We start from the raw sequence: 24,010 nt of genomic DNA, 5'->3' as shown, positions 1-24,010 counted from the left end.
TTTATTTAACTTAAGGTATTGCACAATTAATATCGTTAACACTACCTGTTTTATTAGCTTAACTGACGAGCAGTGTGGTCGAGAATAAGATCTCGTCCCGTTGAAACGCAGGTATATAAAAAAGTTGCGTTCATAATATACTAATGTAAATGCTCGCCCTTAAATTTATAAAAGGACTAAGAATGCTAGCATATAATGTAGAATACCACGACGGTTATTATTTTCGAGAAGTTTTCCTTCTGCATGGACACGTACGTATTGCTAACATATAGTTGGTGCCTACTGAGATTGTTCACTGCATGTAAACACTTGCTTCCCAACTCTGTACCCCCCTCCTCTGTGGGGAAAAACAGGATTTTATTCAAGTTCTCTATTAGTTCTTCTACATTGGAAAAGGCTGTGCACATAACCAATGCGTTGAAATTCAGAACAAAACAAGATATTTGTGAGATTCAGTAAGACAAACATTGGTGCTACGCAAACGGAAAAAAAAGTAAAAAGAAGTTGAAAAGCTTTTCAAGAAGCAATAGATAAATAATGAAATAACCTTTGTCTTTGCTGAGAAGGTTTGTAAAAGGTACTAGTTAAATTACAGGGAAAGAACAAAAACGTGCTTATGCCGGCCAGGCTCTGCGGTAAGAAAAAACGTGATGCTTAATGTCTATTTATTAATAACGTGAACAGAACTCATAAAGCCTATAAATTGCTAGTCTTCATCTGACGAAGAATTTGTCACGTCACGACCATGAACTGCCCTCCAGCTTCTTAATGCTTTCTGGTGCTCTCCTGCACCACTTTGGGCCGCATCAAGAACGGCGGGGATTGCTTCGAGTAAGCTGTCCAGTTTTTTCTCTCTGGTGACCTGGGAGTTCCTAGATGACTTCAGCTTTTTACTTGACTTTCAGCTTTCCTTGAGAGGTCTTTTCCTCAAAGGATAATAGCAAAATAAACGAGGTTTTATTATCAAATAGGTATGAGAAACGTTCAAAGTAATTATGTCTGCTTATAAATTACCTGTCTTCCATCCTCTCGCTTTCTCTTGTTTTCTTGATTCGTGTAAGGATGTCAGCAGGGTTCGTTCTTTTCTGCATACTTCGTTTCGCGGTCATTGATAGCTCTGCAAATATCTTCGACTTCTTCAGTATCTTTATTACAAGTTTCTTCCTCACTGGATGCGGACGAGTATTCTTCTTCAATTATTTTATTTGACGTGCTTGCTTCACTGGCATTCCTACCAGGAAATAAAAGAATCATCACACTCCATATAATACCGTTATTGAGAGTCTTTTCTTCTTTGGTCAACAGCATTCTTACCTTGAAGGAAGAGCGTTGTTAAGCAGTTTATTAGCTGTCTTCCTTAATCGCTCCTGCAACACTTTGTTGGAATTTCCTTCAGCCAAATACTGATCACCTGCTTCTCCCAAAACCTCAACATGCCTTCTCATAAAACTCAAAACACTTTTCCACTCTCTTCCACATGTTTGCACAGCTTGAAGAAGAAGATTATCTTCGACTTGAGTGTAGTTTTTCCTTGGTTTTCTTTGCTTGTTGTTGTCCATCACGCCTTTCTCGCAGGATTAAGAAAAGTGAAAAGAGCCCTAAGAATTTGCATACGTAGGCACGTGCACACGTGCACTGGTCGTAATGTTGTTTTTTTTAAATATTTTTGTTTGGTTTCGTGATTGCGAACGAAAAAGTTGCATATATGTTTAATACACTATCTGTTCGCGTCAGTCAACAATGGATGTCCCACCTTTCCCAATGTTTATTGTAGTAACCCTGCTGTCTATCTTTGCAGCACAACGTTTGGTCCCTTTATTTCCTATGCATTTAAGAGGCTATGTCTGTAAGAATCAAACATCCAGCGGCCAAGTTGAAAAAATCGATTTTATTCATTTATGGTCCAAAGATGTGGAATACCATTCCAATAAACGTACTGATGTTCATTTTGAATAATTTCACTTTTAGTTTGAGAAAATCGTGAAAATCGATTTTGGCCGTCGGTGCCCTCATTTCAGCCTAAATCCGAGGTGAAAATGGTAGGTCTAAAAAAGGCGCTCGCGTATAAAAATGAAGCAAACTAGAGAAGATCTGTTTTTGAAATAAAGTAAAGGAAAGATTAATGATTATTTTAAGCTAAAAAATGAATGGGGAAACGCGTTCTAATAAGCGAACAGGAACGTTTTGTAAACTACATTTTTCGGGTTCTCAAATATTCAAATTTCACCCTTAGTTTGCAAAGCGCATTTTCATGTGCACCGGGTGTTCGGATTTATCTGAAATTCCAGCCATAATACCTTCGAATGTTCAGCAAAATCATATGTAAAATTCAGCTTGGGTTATTTAATGAGCGCTTTATACGAAACTCTCGAATTCAGAGAAATTTGCGTTGTTTGAGATCGGCATCCGACGAAACCTTTTCGAGGCAGACATAAATATATCCTTAATATATTTTCTTGGTGTTCAGTTCTGACATTTGTTTTGATATTATTATTTGTCGATTGAATATTGAGCAATAATTTTTTTTTTTTTTGCTCTTTTTCGACATTACTTTAAAATGCTGTTACTTAAAAATTACAATTTGAAACAAGCATGTAAACACACGCGTCGGCACGATCTATATGACACTTATAAACAAGCCCATATAACTTCAGAGTTCTAAAAAGAGTTACAGTTTAGACTAAAAAACACCGGGAGATCCTACCTAAAAGATAAATTGTTTGATCATTGTTCATACCTAGTACTGAATTTCGGCTTCTTTAGTTTTTGCTCGTCGTATACTTAGACAGTAATGCTATGTTGGTAATCATAGCAAGGGCCGTAGCGAGGGGGATGGGGGGAGGGGGGAGTAGTGGCGAACCAAAAGTTTGACTAAAGAGACTAAAGGCTCGCTACGGCCCTTGCATTGATTACCAACACCCGCTTGACTAGTAAGAACATCCATTTTCTTTTTACTGCTTTCTTATTATTTGGATTTTCATTTATAAAACCGATTATGACAGCAGGAATTTTCAAGAGAATAGATACTCCATTTACGCCATTACTACATTTCACAACACTCGACGAAAAAATGGATTTGTCATGTAGGCAAACATATAGACAAATATATGGGCAAATATCATATTTGACTAATAGTAGACAATATTTGCCCAATGACTGTATATGATATGTACCTACACATTTATCCCATGGGCACAGATGGCAAAGTCCGTATGGCCCAGTAAAATCCCAAACGGCAAATATATAGCAGATATCATATCATCCATACATTTACCCGGTAGTAAATGTGAATGCTCATTTGATATGTGCACGTATTTGCCCAGCCCGTATATGTGTTTTATGTCTTACGTATACCCTGTGTTTCCCCAGGCCGTATATGTGATTCATGCCTTACATATACCCTGTATTTTCCCAGGCCGTATATGTGATTAATGCCTTACATTTACCCTGTCTTTGCCCAGGCCGTATATGTGATTAATGCCTTACATATACCCTGTATTTTCCCAGGCCGTATATGTGATTTATGCCTTACATATACCCTGTCTTTGCCCAGGCCGTATATGTGATTTATGCCTTACATATACCCTGTGTTTGCCCAGGCCGTATATGTGATTTATGCCTTACATATACCCTGTATTTTCCAAGGTCGTATATGTGATTTATGCCTTACATATAACCTGTGTTTGCCCAGGCCGTATATGTGATTAATGCCTTACGTATACCCTGTCTTTGCCCAGGTCGTATATGTGATTAATGCCTTACATATACCCTGTATTTTTCCAGGCCGTATATGTGATTTATGCCTTACATATACCATGCGATATGCTCTGACCGTATATGTGATTAATGCCCCCTTAATGCCTTAGATGTACCAGCGCGTCTTAGCCATATTTGCTCAGTTGAATTATGCTCATCATATTTGCTAAATTTAACTATATTATCAGTCTTCAGCTATTGTCACTTATGGCAGGCCAAAAAAAATAGAAACGATATATGTCGTGACAACCACCTCATACTTTAAACATAGCTAACCTATACTAAGAAGCAGGAAAAAAGACATAAATCATACTGAAACATTTTTATTGTGAATTTCCTTTTCTTGACGACTGATTAACTATGAACAATTTGTTAACTACAACTAATTGAAAATGCTAGTTCTGTAAATTAATTATAGGTGTTTGTTTCATCTTGTGACAGAATTTGTGAAAGGAGATCATAATATATTTAGTTGTCAATCGATCTGTGGCTTATGTACGATTCTTTTTAGATATTCTGTAGTAGTACACTTCATTTATAACTGCAAAAACTTAATTAAGGACACCGAACGTGGTTGGGTTTCTACGAGTTTTATGAATTAAATCTTGTGTCACTGTTCCTCCGTTCCTTTGGCCTGATTTCTAGGGTTTTCCTTCTTCTTTCGATTATTTGAACATTATACTTGTTTACTTTAAGAAATCCAAAGGTCAATAGGCTTAGATAGCCGCTGCTATACCGTTTGACCTTTGGATTTCTTCAAGTAAACGAGTATAACGTTCAAGTAATCGAAAGAAGAACGAAAACCCTAGAAATCAGGCCAAAGGAACGGAGGAACAGTGACACAAGATTTAATTCATAAAACTCGTAGAAACCCCAACCACGTTCGGTGTCCCAGTGCCCTTGATTTGATAAAAACCTTTAGGCTCTCAATGCCCATTCGGGACCTCCAGATGGCCTTGGGCGTCTTGACGGCTCCCCGATTTTCCGCTTCAAAAGCATGGTGAGACTGCGCTCTGACAGCCTCCTTTTTGCCTTTCGGTCCATGCTTTCCATGAACTGATTAGCTAGGGGGCTTCTCCATGGCAGAGGGTGTTTTATTAAAACTTTACTCTGCTTAGTAGGGCCCCCTTCGTTATCAGAGCCACTGTCCGCTGTATCGTCATCAGCCTGGTCATCCGCCTCTGACATCGACTCCTCTGATGACATATACTCCAGTTTCATAATTGCCTTGACTTTCTCTTTGTCCCCTGGTGATAGCGAGGTTGACAAGTCCGCTGCCTTGGATCTGGATTTTAGGAGCTAAAAGAAAAAAGAAAAAAAAAAAACACCGTCAGTCAAAGTTTCTTATTAAACAAAGTCATAATCGTTGCAAATTCAGTTTACTTACATTTTGTTTTCTTTGTGTTTTCCGCTGCATCTTTTGATGCCTTCCAAGGGCCCCTGAACGCTCTCTTTTGTTTCTCTTTCTTCTCGTCAGAAAGTGACTTTTAAGGGCAGCTGAAATTATATCAAGTACCCATATATTAAAACTTGAGACAAAATTTGTTAGAAATTTTGGCATTTGGCCGACAATTACTCCTTTAGCATCCATTTGTTTTTGCTTTGTTTTGTTTTGTTTTGTTTTGTTTTTTTTTTTTTTCTTTTCCGTGTTATTTTATTTCAAACTGCTTCCCCTCCCTTCGGCATTTGAATATTTCTAAAAGGATTTCGTTACCCCCTCCCCCCCCCCCCCCCGACCACCACCACCCTTTGTCCTCACCCCTCCCCCCCGGGTTAACTTTGATAGGTGCATAAGGCCTTTCGCACTTCGTAATATAAAATACATAAATACCTTCTAACTCGACGGCAGAGACATCCTTATGAACATTCAGAACTCTATCCCTTATTGCGTTATTAATCTGTTCGTTGACGTCATCTCTGAAACTAATTAGGAAATGCCATATTTGAGTGGTAAGTGGAAACTTAATATGGAAAGAAACTATGGATGATTCAGACAAGATCATTTTTATTAAATTTTTATACTTACGCTTTAGTAAAATCCCATATAAGAGGGTTTTCTTCCCTGTCCCGTAATTTCTTTGCTACCAAGCGTACTTCAGACTGTAATAACATAATATAATTCATTAAAATCATAAGATGTACCTTAAGTCATTCTTAGACATAGTAATAATGTTTTCATTATTTTTATGGCTGTGATTGTATAATATTGGGGAAAAAATCGAAATCAAATCAATTCCTTTACAAAAAAGGAAATTATCAGTATCATTCAGTGTCTTGTTATTGGAAATCAATAGTAAAGTTTGGTAGCATTAACCACTGCCATGGCGGGTTTCCCGCCAATTTTAGCATTGCATAAATTATACCGCTGCATAATTATACCAACTACTCTTCGCGCCAAGAATTCCCAGTAAAATTATCAATAAAAATAGCTTGCTTTTTTAAATATTGCCACTTTACTTACTGCAACAGCCTTTGAGACAGTAATCTTGGTCTTGCTGTTGTCCTTGTTCTGCTGGCTTTCTTTTAAGGCGGCTAGTATTTGGCGGTTTTGTTCTTGCAGTTCTTTAAACTGTTTTACAATCGTTTCGAAATTTGAAGAAATTTCTTCTTTTTCGCTGTCGGGGTCAACGTTCTCATTCTCGCTTGTTGCTTGCAATAGGCGATTTCTGTGTTCTCTTAGCACATCCTCGTTACCACCAGGGACAGAGGGAATAAGTATATTAAGCCTTTGAGAATTGGCGCCATTTTCAGTATGTCTACTCGTACTGCTTGTACTGGTAGTTGCAGTAACAGAATGGATTGGCATTGGGCGTCCTGGTAAAGGTGTAGATGTTCTTCCCATTTTTTGATCGCGACGAATGAACGCAATTTATAAGCAAAGATATAGAATGTGCGAGAAACTAGATGACCGACAGAGTTTGTTACCTGTTTGTGACCAAAAGGCGAATGAACGAATAAGCACATCCACCGAACAAATCTACCCCCTATCTATCACGGCGTATCACGTGACTTGTGATGACATATACGTTCATATAATGAAGTCTAATAATAAAAAAAGGAATAACTGTCTTATAAAAATGCTGAAGTTGTATCCAGGATTCATGTTAAGTAATATATCTATTATCTTAAAGCTATTTGCTCCATTTTATAAAGTTATGAAATTTTTTCTAAAGCCTAGATTCACGAAATATCATTGCAATAAACTTGATTAGCTTCTAGCTCTAAAACCATCGTACCATTATCTGCCGCCAACAGTGACAGCTCTAAGGAAAAGGGCGCGGTAATAAAGATCCGGCGTGCTTTTGTCCAATGGCATGTGGTTGATGGACGTGGAACTTTATTACGCTGGAATATGGCTGTTAGCCATTCAAAATGCTTGGATTTTGAGTAATTATCCCAATGATACACAACGTCTTTTTAATTATATAGTTCTGGAAAACAAAATGTCTTCTGCGATGTCAAAGCGTTATCATTGCTTTCATTGTAACGAAGATTTACATTACAGAGTATTTTGCCGTCACAAAGAAGAATTTTATGATCCTTTAACAAATCAATGGCAATTACAGCGGAATGACGACGAAGACTCAAATGATAGTATTTTCACTCACGAGATTGACGGCCAGAACGACACTTCTTCTAATGACTACAGCGAGATAAACGTTTTGGACCAAACTGATCAAGACTCCTCTGATGTGCCAAATACAAACCAACCATCAAGTGACGAATTCTTACCAGCTACTTCACAAAAAGGTATTGATGTTATACGTTTATTTGATGATTAGATTATATAATCTTTAAATGATAAAGTCAAACTGCATAGATAAAAGACTGAATCTTTAACAAGCGGCTGATTTGCACATGATCTAGCTCCCCTATTGGATTTACTACCAAGCATTAGTGTTATTGAAGCGAGATTAAGTTAGAGGTACAAATGATTCTTTTCTATTTCTATCTTAGCCTCGTTTTCACCGTTACTTTTAAGAAGGGTGCATTATTAAGTAATCGGCTTATGGTTGCCATTAAAACCTCAGTGTTCATTCAGAAAGGTTCATTCAAAGAGTTTATAAAATCATAGCTAGAGATAACTCATTTAAAACGCCAAAAAGAATTTACTATGTTCAAATGGATATTGCTGTACATTTTCGTCTCCAAATCAATTCATGACTGTGGTCATCCTGAGATAGCATGGTATCCGGCAAAACATGTTTGTCAAGTTAGAGAAATACAATTATAAGTAATTTATTTAATATGTCTCTTGGGTTTTTTATTTTCGATTTATCATTTTTCTTTCACGAATTATAAATTGTTGTTTTGCTGACTTAGAAATTTATATTTTATTTTCAATGGAAATCATTTATTTTCAGAGCAAAATTTGGGTCAAAATTATACATTTAGGGACCGGTCATTATTTAAGTTGGAGGTAGGGGGGGGGGGGGGGTGGAGGAGAAATTGTCAGTGACGCAAAAAAATTTCAAGGCCCCCCCTTTGAAGGCATCCAAGTTTATCGAAAACCCCCCATGGATTGTAGTAAAAAATTTAAAAATTTTCCCTAAAAGTCATTTTTAAATTTCAAGACTTTCACTAGCAAAAATTTCAGCCCCCCCCCCCCCCCCCCCCCAACTTAAATAATGACCGGTCCCTTAGCCCATGAGGTTTTTTTTACTGACATTTTTTTTTTCTAGTATTATAATGGTTTCAGACTTTATCTTATACTATGTTGCAGTTATACAATGCCGAATGAATAAAATACATCGTATTTGCTTATGTTTAAAGGAGACGGAATAAATAACTTTGAGGAAGAAGATCAAGTGTTTTTGGATGACAAGTTGGACAGTGAATCTGACCATGAAGAGATAAGAGGAAATGAAAGAAGGAGATTGGTTGAAACTTGGGATATTGATATCGAAGACGTAGAAAGAGATTTTGAACAATCTAGTGCAGAAATAAGCGTTGCCGTCGAAGCAAGTTCCCGAGTGACCCTTATTAACTGGATTGCCTTGTTTGTGTGCTTTTGGTCTGCATACTTTTCTGTACCAGACCGAGGCATTGATATTCTCCTCGCCTTTTTTAAAGCGATTTTTCAGGTTTTGTGTGAGCTTTCGCCAATCATTTTCCCAACCGCAGTATTGGTTTTCCCGAGCTCCTTCAAACTCTTGAAAAATTATCTTTCTTTTAAAGATAAGCATTCAAAGTATGTTGTTTGTCCGAAATGCGACACCCTATACCGTTTTCAAGACTGCATAACAACAAGATTCGGGCGTGTCATTGCTAAACCATGTTCTCACATTGCTTTTCCGAATCACCGTCAATTGTTTCGCCGCACACCTTGTGGAGCGGAATTGCTTAAGGAAATTCGTTTGAAAAATGGACAGACGAAATTGTACCCACATAAAGTTTATTGTTATAAAAGCATCAGAGACACTCTAACTCACTTTATTAAGCGACCAGACTTTGTACAAAAATGTGAGATTTGGAGAAATCGGAATGTACCGGACGATATTTTAGTTGATATTTACGATGGCCAAGTGTGGAAAGATTGGCAATATTTTAACGGCACTCCTTTCCTTGCCCAGCCTAATAATTATGCTTTTATGCTGAATGTTGACTGGTTTCAGCCTTTTAAGCACAGTGTCTATAGCGTTGGAGTCATATATATGGTCCTCCTAAATCTTCCGAGAAAAGAAAGGTACAAAGAGGAAAACGTAATAATAGTTGGGGTAATACCTGGTCCACACGAGTCCAAATTGAATATCAATACGTACTTACAACCACTTGTAGCCGAATTGAACTTATTGTGGCACGAAGGCATCCAAGTTCGGCCTCATGGGAGTAGAACAGCAAGATGTTTTCGAGCTGCCCTCCTTTGTATTGCTTGTGACATTCCTGCACTAAGAAAAGTTTGCGGTTTCTTAGGATGTACTGCTCACCGAGGGTGCTCAAAGTGCACAAGATTTTTTCCCGGAGATTTTAGTAGCATGGATTTTTCAGGTTTCGAAGATGACGATACACCAAGGACAAATGAAGAGCACCGAAGAGAGGCTCAGAAAATACTCAATGCAACAACCGCTGATGAACGAAACCAAATTGAAACTTCCACTGGAACAAGATATTCTGAACTCTTACAGTTGCCTTACTTCGATTGTACTCGTTACCATGTTGTTGATCCTATGCACAATTTGTTTTTAGGGACAGCAAAACATTTAATGAAAAATGTATGGCTAAATGCTGAAACGCCAATTATTTCTAAAGAAAATTTGAATAAAATCCAGGAAAAGGTAGATGACGTCAAAGCACCATCATTTATTGGGCGTCTCCCGAAAAAGATATCAACATCGTTTGGAGGATTTACTGCTGATCAGTGGAAAACATGGACTCTCTTGTATTCTGTATTCTGCATTTGGAATATCGTTCCAACAGATGATTTGGAGCTGTGGAGGTTATTCGTATTGTCCTGCTTTCACCTTTGCTCTCCACTTATTACAACTGAAGAGCTACAAGAAGGACATGATTACCTAGTGGAATTTTGTAAATCGTTTGAAAAACGATATGGAAAGGAACGTGTTACGCCAAACATGCATCTACACCTGCACCTCAAACAATGTATTTTAGATTACGGGCCTGTATATTCATTTTGGCTTTTCAGCTTCGAACGTTTCAATGGGATTTTAGGAGCGTTTCGAACTAACAATAGATCTGTTGAAATACAAATCATGAGAAAATTTCTCCAAAAGCATGAACTAAGAGATATCCCTTTACCAGAGAGATTTCGAGAAACTTTCCAACCAGTATTTCAACTTCTTCAGGAGGCACAACAAGTAGGAACACTTGGCGAAAGCATCCCATCAATACCATCAACACTTAATCTTTCAGTTGGTCAAGTACTACGTTGCTTAGAGTGGAGCAATATGAATGCATACTCATGTTTTTCACCTCGATCCATTGATGTTCTTGATGATGACTATACAGAATATCTCTTTAAAGCTTATGAAACAATTTTACCTCAACACTCGGTCATTGAATGTGTTACCGATACGTTTGAGAGAATTAGTACCATTGGATATTCGGGGACAAAGCTAGGGTCCTCTGACTCTAGACTGGAACGTTCTTCCTTCATTCTTGCAAGTTGGTGTGGCCAATATAGTGGCAGTATTGAGACCGATTCATTTGACTTGCGCCCCGGTGTTGTCGATTTCTTTCTTAAACAAACCATTATAATTGATGGCAAGCAGGAATCATTGTGTATGGCAAAGGTTCGATGGTATCAGCGACATCCAGAAAGACACAGGATTGGCAGACCACATGAAATTTGGTGCAGAAACTTGTTTGAAATGGAAGGGCCCTCTACATTCATTCTCATACAAAGGATACACAGCCAGTTTGTTGCTGCTTACGATGTTATTGACAAAGAAAGAGTATTAATTGTTTGTCCTTTACTACGTAAATTGTACGGATGATGGAGATGACAGTAAAGTATCATCCAGGAAAAATATTCAAAGCTATCAAAAATAAACTGTTTGAACTGTGCATCAGTAACTAGATAGTCAAAATGAAAATTGAATGAATTCTTTGATGAGTTTAAAATTAGATGAATTAAAATAATTATGAATGAAATTGCATATATTGCCAATAAAAAAGATGAATTCATATGTTTAGACTAAACAAAATTGATGCTTCAAATAATATTACAGATGTTAGCGGTTTGAAATGCAGCTGAGGTTAATGGGTTAATGAGTTTTCTTATTGTCACTGGAAAAAACGCATGTACGACTTACGCATATTAAAAATACATCGTCCGCGTTTTTTCCTGTGTGTATCAACGCATATAACCTCACTTTCATGACATCAAAGCAAAACAATGATTGAATTAATGTGGTCGCAACATTGATGTCATGCGTTAGGAGAAAAAATTGACACATATGACTGAGATGGACCTGCATGCACTCCCCCCTCGTAAGTCGTAAAAACAAGCCAACATCCATCATAATTCAGTTGAAAAATTATTGATTTGTTTTGAAAAGTTTTGATTGCAATAAATTGAAACGGAAACCTCACATCGGATATACTCAGTTTGGGGTATTGTATTTGCTCCCCAGGTAAATATGGGGCAAAGCCTAGTGCAAAGTTGATTTCATATGTGCCCTTCATTTGACAATAGGGCAAATATAGGGCAAAAACGGTTATCATATATCCCCACTGGGTAAATGCGTCTAAACTAAGGGCAAATATATAACATATTTACCCATGTGTTCAGATGTATGGCAAAGCAATGGCAAATTTATTAGAAATTTACCCCGACCTTTGCCTGCATAGGCAAATGTATGGGCAAATATAGAGCACCATATTTGCCCAACATTTGCCAAGCGGACATATGATGACCAAATCCATTATTTCGTCGAGTGCAACTGAACCAGCTAGTATTTCTACGATGAAGTCTGGAGCTGAGGTCCATAAGTAAAATGAAGAGCTGTTAAAATTGATCTTGGGCTTCCTCGAAATGAAATTTATGAATCTAAAGAAAATACGTTGCAAAATTAGACAATTTTCTAATCCTCAGCAAGGAACTGTACGTAAAATGAAGTCACCCGGCCTCTGCTGAAATGCCAGTTGGATTAAAGGTAAATTAAGCATTACTGTCTAAGTATTATACGACGAGCAAAAACTATAGAAGCCGAAATTCAGTACTAGGTATGAACAATAATCAAGCAATTTATCTTTTAGGTAGGATCTCCCGGTGTTTTTTAGTCTAAATGTCCTAAATCTGGACATAAATGTAACTCTTTTTAGAACTCTGAAGTTATATGGGCTTGTTTATAAGTGTCATATAGATCGTGCCGACGCGTGTGTTTACATGCTTGTTTCAAATTGTAATTTTTAAGTAACAGCATTTTAAAGTAATGTCGAAAAAGAGCAAAAAAAAAAAAATTTATTGCTCAATATTCAATCGACAAATAATAATATCAAAACAAATGTCAGAACTGAACACCAAGAAAATATATTAAGGATATATTTATGTCTGCCTCGAAAAGGTTTCGTCGGATGCCGATCTCAAACAACGCAAATTTCTCTGAATTCGAGAGTTTCGTATAAAGCGCTCATTGAATAACCCAAGCTGAATTTTACATATGATTTTGCTTGACATTCGAAGGTATTATGGCTGGAATTTCAGATAAATCCAAACACCCGGTGCACATGAAAATGCGCTTTGCAAACTAAGGGTGAAATTTGAATATTTGAGAACCCGAAAAATGTAGTTTACAAAACGTTCCTGTTCGCTTATTAGAACGCGTTTCCCCATTCATTTTTTAGCTTAAAATAATCATTAATCTTTCCTTTACTTTATTTCAAAAACAGATCTTCTCTAGTTTGCTTCATTTTTATACGCGAGCGCCTTTTTCAGACCTACCATTTTCACCTCGGATTTAGTCTGAAATGAGGGCACCGACGGCCAAAATCGATTTTCACGATTTTCTCAAAATAAAAGTGAAATTATTCAAAATGAACACCAGCACGTTTATTGGGATGGTATTCTACGTCTTTGAACCAAATATGAACAAAATCGATTTTTTCAACTTGGCCACGGATTTTCGATTATGTTTGATTTTTACAGACATTGCCTCTTAATAGGGAACCTGCTCATCACACTCGTTGCGCTTGTCTCTACGGTACCAAAGGGAGCTAATCTCCTAGACAGACTTTTTGGCAATCAGCCGCGGAGTCATACAGACGACTTCCTGCTATAGGCCATGGAAGAAGAAGGAATCTACCACGACGAGCAAGTCTGCTAGCTGATGGGGGATACGCTAACGCACCACCTCTTATCACTCCAAGGCGTATTGCTTACATTAGACGACAACAGAATGCCAACAGAGCGCTAAGGTCGCTTCGTATCCGCGTAGAGCAAGCCATTGGATTCCTGAACATTTACTCAGCGACCTCGGATATTTTTCGACACATGAGGCCATTTCAACCCTTTGTAATAGCAACTTGTGGTGCTCTTGCTAATCGAAGGAAAAGAATTCTAAAAACACTGTAATGTTATATATGTTCTTTTTGATATACTTTTCGGGAAAGTAAAACAAACTGGCGTAACACATGTTTACATTAGTGAGAGCAGAAAAATTCCTAGCTTAATACTGTAAACAAATCTCAAGATATGTTGATACTACTAGCGCTTACTAGTCAGTTGTGACTGTTTTGGTGCGTTGAATACAACTGGTGTATAAGAAAGTTCATAAATATATGACGTTTGGAACATTAGTTCTTCGTGAATGAGTAACGTCAGTAACAATAGTTACAAACTTTCTTTCGCAGTTGTTATTTACCTAATAATACATTGTACTAGCTGAGAAAACAGTAAGATAAGGAGTTTTGAAAATTCTATTGGTTAAATCTGGAATAAAATAATGATAGCTCTTTTTAATTTATGCTTTTCCGGTCGGATTATAGAATGCGGAATATACTTTCCCTATGCCGCTAAATCGGAAATGTCTAATAAAAGTAAAATAATTTTTTTTAAATTAAACGTGGGTGTGTTTATCTGGCAAATATCAAAATACTACACCTTTTGCTGTTCCTTAACCGCAAAGGAATATTCATTGGAGCGAAGAAGCATTGTCATTAGAGCGAACAGGCATACAATAAGGCGAACGGAGGTGGGATGGAACTTTCATTAAGAAATTTAGCATTGAATTTGACAATCATGAATATGTTTGCGTAAGTTCATCAACGTTTTCAAACTTTCATTAGCGTTTTGGTGCAGACAATAAACCACAACACACATTTAATACAGTGTTTTGGACATTTATTTACGCAATACAATATAAGTATATTTTCCACTAGGAATTTTAGGATTTTAACTGTCTTTTCATTTTTTTTACAAGCCGTGAATATTAGAGTGCTTTTAATAAAAGCGTGAAACTCTAATTGCTAAATAGTACAATTTAGTACTATTTTGTTAAAAATTAGTTGAAGCGTGAAGAGCAAATGCGCACGTGCGTCGAATAAAAAATAACACAATACACAAGTGAAATGGTTTGAAAGTTTTTATCAATTCCTGCAAAATCAAGACAAGAGACACATCTAAAGCTAAAATAACCACAAAACGCAAGTGAAATGGTTTTAAAGCCTTTATTCTCTCGCGCTGCTGCAAAATCAAGACACAAGACACACCTAAAGCTAAAATAACCACAAAACGCAAGTGAAATGGTTTTAAAGCCTTTATTCTCTCGCGCTGCTGCAAAATCAAGACAAAAGACACACCTAAAGCTAAAATAACCGCAAGTGAAATGGTTTGGCACACTAGAAGAATAAGTGCTACTTACTCTATTACAGCTCGCTCACCTTACAAATACTCTGGCTGGCTGTAAACGTCAATAAATGTACACGGCATTCAGTATCACAAAAGTAATCATACCTAGTGGTTTCGTTGCTTTTTGTACACAAGCGTTTCTAAAACGCGCTCGACTGCGCTCGACTTGATTATTCGCACAATCGCGGTTCATTGATTGCACGTGCACACTAAATTTACTAATTACTAATTTGTACAAAATAGTACAATTTAGTATTAGTAAAGTTTCACGCTTTTACTAAATGCACTCTATTTCGTACAAACAAAGCGCCCTTAGGTATAAATATCAGTCAGTTTTGAGTTTTTTAATCCCTCTTTTTTGGATATTGCAATGGTTCAACAAATAAACCAAATTCCAAATGAGTCAGACTAGCGTCTTTTGAGTGCCTATGAAGATCCACAGAAATGCATACAATGGTACGACCACATGTAAACATATCGTCCAAGATGTTTAAATAGAGAGCACATTCATCAATTTAAATTCACTTTTTTGTCTTTGAAAATCCACAATCGTAAAAGCACAATATACTTATTTGTATTGCGTAAATAAATGTCCAAAACACTGTATTGAATATGTGTTGTGGTTTATTGTCTGCACCAAAACGCTAATGAAAGTTCAAAAACGTTGATGAACCCACGCTAACATATTCATGATTGTCAAATTCAATGCTAAATTTCTTAATGAACGTTCAATCGCACTATTAAGACTCCGTTCGCCTTATTGTATGCCTGTTCGCTCTAATGACAATGCTTCTTCGCTTCAATGAATATTCCTTTGCGGTTAAGGAACAGCAAAAGGTGTACAGTGACATTTCTGTCATCACCTATGGGTCAATAGAACATGTATTTAAAAGTCTTTATTGTATTTTTGGCGTGTTGTGAGAAATTTTAAATCGAGCTCTGTACTAGCTTTTGATTGAGATTCGCTAAGAGTTTTTGACTTCTAGCTTTAAGTTCCATTACGTATACACATAAACCGAGCACTAGTTTAACCGATGTCTAGTAGAGCTTCAAAACGCCCTTCCTCTAGAGGTGGCCACGTGCAAAATTCAATTGATTCCAAAAGACGCAAATGTGGACATTGTCAAAAAATTCTCAGCAAAAGACAGTTTTTTGAACATAAGCGAAGATTCTACGACTATGCGAAAAACATTTGGACGACGGACGTTGAAGAGTCAGCAGTAGATAATGAGGGATCTTCTGGGGCATCTAAAAACAGCGAAGGCTTTGAATGTCCTCATTGTGGACAACGGCTCGGTAAGAGTCAGTATTATGAACACAAAAGGCGTTTTTACGATGCCAGTAAGAATATGTGGAATTTACAAAAGCAAGCAGTCACTAGTGGAGTTATTGAAGATTTGCCTGGTAGCTCAAGTGAAGGTAATGATTTTGAAAGATTGCGAGATCGATTTGCGCGGAGCTGGCCGAGCGAGTTAATACTTAATCTATCAAATGTATTGTTGTCAGTAGTATATCATTAGGCCGGTATTGGGGAAGAAAAGAGAGGAGAATGATTTTGGATTGTAATCAGGAATTCCGATTGAATAATGTTTCCTTTGAAAAGCGGGGTACGGACTCTGTGTACTTTGAGAAATCGTGTTATGTTCAATGCTGGTATAAAAATGCCAAACTAAAAAGTAATTCAATAACAGCAGTTCATGAGTGTCAGTGTTGGACTACCCGTGGAGTACGTAGAATTAATTTGAGGAGACTTTTCATAAGTTTTACCACTAACAAATTCTGGGGGGAAAATGCGGAAATTTTCAAGATAAATATATCTAAAATCTTTAAATTCTTCTCTCTCAATCTTCTTTCAATTATTTTTTGTTTCAGATGAGACTTGTACACTCCCAACAGAAAATAATGCTTCTAATTACGACCGGACACTAACTTCAGGTATATTAGTATATCCTATCCTATCCTATCCTATCCTATCCTATCCTATCCTATCCTATCCTATCCTATCCTATCCTATCCTATCCTATCCTATCCTATCCTATCCTATCCTATCCTATCCTATCCTATTATATATTCTATTCTATTCTATTCTATATTATATTAGTAATATCCTCATTTTAAGCGGATTTAAATAAATCATGCATACATGCGTACATGCCTAAGAACGGCCAATTTTAAGACCACACAACATCCGTACAGATTCAGGTACTGATAGATAAACTTTTGTTATATGGATTTGGAAAAGAATCCAATCATTGATTATTCATGTATCAATTATTTTTGAATACTAAACCAGATTATTTTAATCATTAGATCAATATATGACATCAGGATCAGTCGCGGCATCGGACGACTCTTCAAGCGAAGAAGAGGTTTGTTATACAATGAAACACCTTCGCCCATGTTGCTATTTAGCAAATTATTTACAAAGTGAATTAAAAATAACATAATCAAAACGGAAACAATTTGCAAAATGGAAGTTTCGCTCTGTTACTTGCGAAACGGTTATTTTTAAGTGAATGTACACAAATTAGTAAAAACTCTTGTTCCGAAAATCGGACGAAAATCTTGATTTGTGTCATATACAAGCTTTCAGTCATTAGACAATTTTCGAAGGCTTCATTGAAAACGTCAGTTCATTTTTGCCTCAGTGATGACTTTCTACATCCAGTTCTGAGATTAACATTCGATAATTTTGGCTTATTCAACATTCATGAAACTAAACTAAACGGGCTGATAATAATAGAAAAAACGTTTGTTTTACCTACTTTTAGGACGAGAGTGATGAGGACAAACATGATTCAGACTCGAATGCTGATGAAACGCCTGAACATTGGGATGAATTAAGTGAAGAAGATTTGCGCGATATCATTGATGAAGAAAACTCCGATGGCACTGTAAATCACGTCACGGAGGAGCAGTTTAGTATCAACAATAGGCAAAAATCACGCACATTTCTAACGTGGCTCCTATATTTTATTTTTCTTTGGCAATACTACAATCTTATCAGTGACAGAGGTATCGAAGGTCTTTTGAAGTACCTAAGTGCACTACTTTCCAAAGTAGGCGAAGGATTACCAGCAAATGCAGGATCTGACCTATTGATTTCCTTGGCTGGACTTATACCTGTAACAATGTATTCTCTGAGACGATATCTAGGTATAGACAGGGACAACTTTCAAAAATTTGTGGTTTGTGGAAAGTGCACAAAGTTATTTAAAGAGCAGGACTGTGTCAAGAAGGTAAATGGTAAATACCAAGCAAAACTTTGCGACAATGTACTTTTTCCACACTCTTCAAGACGAAAACCCTGCGGAGGCCAGCTAGTTAAAAAAGTTTTCCTGAATAATGGTTCAGTCAAATTTTACCCAATATATACTTATTGCTTTAGGAGTGTTATAGATTCGTTAGAGACGATATTGAAAAGACCAGGATTCAAGGAAAAATGTGAGGAATGGCGTGAACGAAATGTTAATGAAGATACATATGCAGACGTTATGGATGGAGACGTTTGGAAAACATTCCTAAAGTATAAAGGACGAGACTTTTTAAACCTTAAACACTCTTATGGTTTAATGCTGAACTGTGACTGGTTTCAGCCATTTAAGAGACGCAGTGATTATTCTATAGGAGTTCTGTATTTGGCTTTGATTAACTTACCAAGAGCTGAACGTTTTAAGAAAGAGAACATAATATTGGTAGGAATAATACCTGCATTAAATAAGGAACCAGCAACGCTTACGCATTTTTTGAAACCTATGGTGGACGAGTTATTAGCTTTATGGAAAGGTGTAAAAGTCAATGCCCATGGTGCACCAGAAGGTGGAATAAAGATAAGAGCTGCTCTTCTCTGTTGTGCATCTGATATTCCTGCTGCTAGAAAATTATGCGGATTTCTATCACACGCTGCACACAAAGGATGTAGTCATTGCCTAAAAACCTTTCCTGGGGGTTTTGGAGAAAAGAAGGATTACAGCGGGTTCACAGATCGGGACAACTGGCCAAAAAGAACAGATGAGCAGCATAGACGAGATGCTCTTAAAACCACTAGATGTAAAAATAAGACTGCACAGAAACGAATGGAAAAAGAACTTGGAACAAGATACACCGAATTGTTACGACTTCCGTATTACGGTAGTATCACAATGTGTGTGATTGATCCGATGCACAATTTATTTCTGGGTACTGCTAAGCACCTTTTTAAACTCTGGAGCAATAACGAGCTTTTTTCAAGAGAGAATATTATTGAAATCGAGCGACGTATACAAAACATTAATTCCACTTCTGATCTTGGTAGATTACCACATAAAATTACAACAAACTATGGTGGTTTTACAGCTTCTCAGTGGCAAAACTGGATTCTTTATTATTCTTTGTATTGTCTCGAAGGAATTCTCCCAGAAGAACATTTGAACTGTTTACAAACTTTTGTAATCGCCTGTCGGCTACTGTGCAAGACCTCTATTTCGAAAACTGATCTCTTTTTAGCTGATAGAAAACTACTAGACTTTGCAATAAATTTTGAAAATCTTTATGGAAGAGAAGCCGTTACTCCGAATATTCATCTACATATGCATTTAAAGAAATGTGTTGAAAACTATGGAAGTGTGTTTGGTTTTTGGTGTTTCAGCTTTGAGCGTTATAACGGATTGTTAGGCAACTTTCACACCAATAACAGGTTCATTGAATCACAATTAATGAGGAAGTTTATTTGCATGAGCAGCGCTGCAGACTTGCAGTATACATTGTCGAAAGAATACAGCGAAGTTTTCTTTCCATTTTGCAGAGCTCTTCTGAGGGATGCTATAGTGGATAATATTCAGGAGGAAATTAATCAAGATAGACTTTCTAAATTTAAAATCGCAATACGAGGATCAATAGAAAGCCTTACAGATGTGTGGACAGATTTTAGTGACGTAGCATTGCCAAATAGCTTCGTGATCTCTTCGTTTGACAACGACGACTTATTCAACCTAAAAGAAATGTATAGGAAACTTTATCCAACAGTGAATTTTGACCGTCAGCGAGTGAACCGAGCCTTTAGAAAGTATAAGTCAGTTACAGTATTCGACGAAAGACTAGGTTCAAGATTTAACACACGTCTTGATTCTTCAGGAAAGATCATGGCCTCATGGGCAGGTAATGGTGGAATAATTGAGGCAACATCTACTGGCAGACCCGGCTTTGTTTTGTTTTATTTGTGCCATACTATTGTGATCAATGGAGATCAATTAACTCATATTCTTGCAGCCGTTCAATGGTACCAAAAGAATAATCATATCACATCATATCGCAATCCATTAAGTGTTTGGGAAGCAAAACATTTTGAGGAACCAGGGCCAGCAACATTCATTCCAGTTCAGAGAATAAGCTCAAGGTTTGTCTACGGAGAACACAGAAGCGAAAACCAACATGTAATCGTTGTCTCACCCCTGATTAGACACATGTTTCAGTAATAAAAATTATTCAAAAAAATACAAAATAAATGTTTTATTCATTAATTTATTATTCAGTCTTTCTTTCTTTCTTTCTTTCTTTCTTTCTTTCACAAACTGATCCATGCCTCAGAACACTTTGTTTAATTTTAAACATACTTGATTTACGTTAATCCAAAGGTGCAAGAGCGGATTGTTATAAGCCGCTTGCTTCGCTTTTTCGGGAACTAATTTAGTTGGAAATTATTTTTCAATGTTCAGTAAATCAAATCAAAATTAAAGAAATAGAACCTCTGATGCTTTTTTATGGTATATACTATCACTTCATTTGTTCTTCTTTTTCGAATAAAGGTGAAGACCTAGTATAGCATTTGATAAATATTGCACCGAACTTCAAATCCTACACCACTGAACCTATTTTTGAAATAGCTGCAAATTATATCTGTCAAAATTTGTAATTTCTCTTGCAAAAATATAACCCTTTCCTCGAAATCTAATATAAAGAAAAACTTAATTAAATGGCAATGACACAAAATAATGTGTTTTAAGTTGTAGTTCGCATAAACGAAGTTAAAAAGACAAACTCAAATAGGACGAAACAGCGCTGCTGTTCACCAAATACTGGCTATTTCTGCATGGCTTTTTGGCAAGCCGTTTTAGTTTCTGCCTAGTATGATTCAGTTATTCAAATTATTTTATGATTTTCACTTTAGCTGATTAGATCTTACATAGATCCTTCGTAGACCTTCTGCATTTTCTTGCACGATATCGATCCATGCATATTTTATATTTACATTTAACTGTTACATTTTTTCTAAGTGTTCACAATTATATTCAATTTCCGTGTGCCTTAAATGGAACGGAAACATGTAGCAATGTGTATACGGCGTTGTTTCCTTTAAACGCTTAACGGAAATGTGAAGGAGGACTGGCTTTCAGAAAAGTGGATTTCCGTACCCGTAAATTTGACGGAAATTCCAAACTATCAAATTTCCGACAATATTTCCGATTTCGGAAATCTGTAATTTCGCACTGTGTAAACTCACACATAAAATTTTTGAATCTGTTCGCTTGCTTGCTGGTTTTCTATTTTGGCAAAAAAAAAGCCTGCTTTTCTTAATGTTATGCGTTATGTTATGTTTAATTTATCACCAATAGAGAGAGGTTTGATTCATTATTTTTTAAATCAATCTCAATACTAAAAAATCAAATTTTGAACCAAAAATATCTAGTTTATCCTAGAATCATTACCCCTCCCCAAGAAATATTTAACTCAACTTTTCATTTAATGGAATTTAATTTTGCACATACAAATCTATTTGAGTAGTCTCAAGTTAGCATTAATAGTCTCTAAATTGTTGTGGGTTATTAAAAGTTACAAATACATTGGATTCTTTCTTTTTTTTTTTTTTTTTTTCTTTGACTTTTTCTTTAACAACGTGTATCCATCTCAGCCAAAACTGCGACTTTGATTATATCCAATCGGGCTTCTTTTATTGAACGTCTTCAAAAACATGTTTTTCCTCTCAGCAGGTTGAATCTGATTGAGATTTTCAAACTGGTTTTTGGACCCAATTGATGAAGACACTTCGTTTCCTCTCTGGTCTGGAAAAGAACCATTCCCAGTAGAAAAATGATTTTCAAGTCTTTCTCTTCACATTTGAAAAAAAAAAATTAAAAGAAATATATTAAAACAAATCTTAAATTAATAAGGAGCATTGCTACAATATAAATGTGTACCTTTGGCGACTCACATCACGAGCGTTAAGTAGGACAAAGAAGAGCAAAGTGATGAAGGCGATTTGCTGGCCATTCTTCATAATAAAGATGGTACGTTTTCGCAATTTTTATTAGAGACGGTTAAGCAAGATATAAAACCCTGGCCGGTTCTCTTCACTCTCCCTTACGATTGAATAAAGAAAAGCCTTTCCTGTTTTATAAGCAGTTGATCGCACCGTCTCTTTTCTGATTGGATGATTCTTATTGCCAAATGAAAAATCATTTCAAATCACTAGTAAAAACTAAAATTTAATTAAATTTGGTTAAATGGAGCAGTTTATTGCCGTGTTTAAATTGGTTGAAGTAGAATTTATGTAGACGGTGGTATGGGGCCAAAACTAATTTTCGCGCTTGGGAGGGCGCAGTGTAGTTGAAATGGCTGTAATAGGGATGTACTGCTAAGATATCTAAAATAAACATAATAGAGAAAATCTTGGAATTACATACCCTATTCAAGATATCTGAGTATTATTATATATTCTATAATCTAGAACTAGTAGACCTTGCAGTAAGATAAATATATATTGGAAATAGAGATTTTCGTCGCCTTGTTGTTTCCCTTCTTGGATTTTCAAAAGGTTATTTACATCATTTCCTGGGATTTCGTCTGACAGCTTTCAAGCCGAGTATGATTTGGATAAGCAATGAAAATAGCGAAATAAATAAAGACCGCCTGATTCTAAACTTTAAGGCTTAGCCTCTTTGCTGACTTACCTTTGTACGGAAACCAGCTGTCCAGTCAAGTGCAGTATGTTTTTTTTTTTCCTTCATGAATTGATCCTTTTGTTCGTTCGTTTGTTCGTTCGTCCGTCCGTCCGTCCGTCCGTCCGTCCGTCCGTTCGTTAGTTTGTTTGTTTTAGGTTGCAAAGCTGATGAAGGCATTAAAGAAAGAAAAAAACATTCGTTAGCTTTCCATATCGACTTTGGTTGGTCTCTCCCGAGCTTTAACTGTGTATGAGATGTTGAACTTTTGCGTAAAGCACAAGTTGGCCTGGCTTTCAATACAAGAAATGGATTGGCTGCAATGAATCTCGAAGAATATATTTTACGCCAGGTAATGGTCTGCTTTCAGAACAAGGCAAGGTCAAACAGTATCTTGGTGCAACCTTTCAGTCCCTATCACTAACTAACGTGACATGGCTAGTTGAGGTTGGGTATCGGTTCCGGTGTCGGTGTGGGTGGAGTGGAATGGGGGCAGGGACCGGGGCAGGGAAGGAAAAGGAAGGCAGAAGGAGTGCACAGAGCTGTCCCATACTTCTAATGTACACTTCCGCTTTTGAGGAGCCAAAAAGCAATTCCTACTTGCAATTGCTTGTGTCAATGTAAAGCAAGAGCAGAAACAGAGGCCTGAACCCGGCAAATTCCATGCCAGAAATGAATATTGTGCAGTTTATTAAACTTCAAAATGCACATAAAAACCCAGCCAATATATGGCGCCATGCGTAACCCATGGTACTATCATGATAACCTTAACTAATTTACAAACATTTATATCTAGAATCCTAAATTACTAAAACTATTTACAATTAACATAGTAAATCAGAAGCTCCTATTAAAGTTGCCTATAAATGGTTAAATGAATAATTATAAACAACCAAGATGTCTATTCATCTTGACTAGAAAAAAGCTAATACCTATGTCCCTGATAATCATATGCAATAATCTTAAAAATTCTAATAATGACTTTAAATCTTGAAAATTAAATATCCTAAAATCAATACCTTTGACATTCATA

General features: G+C 36.6%; 4 protein-coding genes and 1 long non-coding RNA gene across 5 annotated transcripts; 2 read left to right on the top strand and 3 right to left on the bottom strand.

Annotated features, from left to right (window-relative positions):
* Positions 1-451: 451 nt before the first annotated feature.
* LOC148912525 (uncharacterized) lies at positions 452-1,603 on the bottom strand. Its single transcript, XM_089027840.1, has 3 exons — positions 1,315-1,603; positions 1,015-1,231; positions 452-926 (listed from the first exon to the last, which is right to left on the bottom strand). The coding sequence occupies exons 1-2, from the start codon at positions 1,557-1,559 to the stop codon at positions 1,066-1,068; spliced, it is 411 nt and encodes a 136-aa protein (XP_088883966.1). The 5' UTR covers positions 1,560-1,603; the 3' UTR covers positions 452-926; positions 1,015-1,065.
* A 2,839-nt stretch (positions 1,604-4,442) lies between these two features.
* On the bottom strand, positions 4,443-6,900 carry LOC148912524 (uncharacterized). The gene is made up of 5 exons (XM_089027819.1): positions 6,218-6,900; positions 5,783-5,856; positions 5,588-5,679; positions 5,144-5,253; positions 4,443-5,055 (listed from the first exon to the last, which is right to left on the bottom strand). Exons 1-5 carry the CDS (start codon positions 6,596-6,598, stop codon positions 4,675-4,677), a joined length of 1,038 nt encoding a protein of 345 aa, XP_088883945.1. The 5' UTR covers positions 6,599-6,900; the 3' UTR covers positions 4,443-4,674.
* Positions 6,901-7,070: 170 nt separating this feature from the next.
* On the top strand, positions 7,071-13,789 carry LOC148912523 (uncharacterized). Its single transcript, XM_089027196.1, has 3 exons — positions 7,071-7,506; positions 8,530-9,897; positions 13,464-13,789. Exons 1-3 carry the CDS (start codon positions 7,071-7,073, stop codon positions 13,787-13,789), a joined length of 2,130 nt encoding a protein of 709 aa, XP_088883322.1.
* A 2,309-nt stretch (positions 13,790-16,098) lies between these two features.
* On the top strand, positions 16,099-20,517 carry LOC148912522 (uncharacterized). The gene is made up of 4 exons (XM_089027195.1): positions 16,099-16,483; positions 16,937-16,999; positions 17,375-17,433; positions 17,836-20,517. The coding sequence occupies exons 1-4, from the start codon at positions 16,099-16,101 to the stop codon at positions 20,515-20,517; spliced, it is 3,189 nt and encodes a 1,062-aa protein (XP_088883321.1).
* A 1,257-nt stretch (positions 20,518-21,774) lies between these two features.
* LOC116307595 (uncharacterized) lies at positions 21,775-22,982 on the bottom strand. The gene is made up of 2 exons (XR_004198422.2): positions 22,237-22,982; positions 21,775-22,148 (listed from the first exon to the last, which is right to left on the bottom strand). It is a non-coding gene; the product is annotated as an uncharacterized LOC116307595 (long non-coding RNA).
* Between the last annotated feature and the right edge of the window lie 1,028 nt (positions 22,983-24,010).

Source organism: Actinia tenebrosa, unplaced genomic scaffold (genome assembly GCF_029948245.1).
Source record: "Actinia tenebrosa isolate PJP-AT-01 unplaced genomic scaffold, QUT_ActTen_1.0 PGA_scaffold11__36_contigs__length_13525064, whole genome shotgun sequence".
NCBI lineage: Eukaryota > Metazoa > Cnidaria > Anthozoa > Actiniaria > Actiniidae > Actinia > Actinia tenebrosa.
Note: the sequence above shows the minus strand (reverse complement) of the source record. Positions and strands in the feature narration are given on the sequence as shown.

What these genes read in the sequence shown, in the direction of transcription:
- LOC148912524 (XM_089027819.1), bottom strand. Translation starts at nt 6,598, where the DNA reads ATGGGAAGAACATCTACACCTTTACCAGGACGCCCAATGCCAATCCAT. An exon ending in CTGTCTCAAAGGCTGTTGCA is followed by an intron (nt 5,857 to 6,217) that starts GTAAGTAAAGTG and finishes ATGTTATTACAG; the next exon opens with TCTGAAGTACGCTTGGTAGC. An exon ending in CTCTGCCGTCGAGTTAGAAG is followed by an intron (nt 5,254 to 5,587) that starts GTATTTATGTAT and finishes ATATAATTTCAG; the next exon opens with CTGCCCTTAAAAGTCACTTT.
- LOC148912525 (XM_089027840.1), bottom strand. Translation starts at nt 1,559, where the DNA reads ATGGACAACAACAAGCAAAGAAAACCAAGGAAAAACTACACTCAAGTC. An exon ending in AACAACGCTCTTCCTTCAAG is followed by an intron (nt 1,232 to 1,314) that starts GTAAGAATGCTG and finishes ATTTCCTGGTAG; the next exon opens with GAATGCCAGTGAAGCAAGCA.
- LOC148912522 (XM_089027195.1), top strand. Translation starts at nt 16,099, where the DNA reads ATGTCTAGTAGAGCTTCAAAACGCCCTTCCTCTAGAGGTGGCCACGTG. An exon ending in CGACCGGACACTAACTTCAG is followed by an intron (nt 17,000 to 17,374) that starts GTATATTAGTAT and finishes TTTAATCATTAG; the next exon opens with ATCAATATATGACATCAGGA. An exon ending in ACTCTTCAAGCGAAGAAGAG is followed by an intron (nt 17,434 to 17,835) that starts GTTTGTTATACA and finishes ACCTACTTTTAG; the next exon opens with GACGAGAGTGATGAGGACAA.
- LOC148912523 (XM_089027196.1), top strand. Translation starts at nt 7,071, where the DNA reads ATGTGGTTGATGGACGTGGAACTTTATTACGCTGGAATATGGCTGTTA. An exon ending in ACCAGCTACTTCACAAAAAG is followed by an intron (nt 7,507 to 8,529) that starts GTATTGATGTTA and finishes TTATGTTTAAAG; the next exon opens with GAGACGGAATAAATAACTTT. An exon ending in ACAGTTGCCTTACTTCGATT is followed by an intron (nt 9,898 to 13,463) that starts GTACTCGTTACC and finishes TTTGGCAATCAG; the next exon opens with CCGCGGAGTCATACAGACGA.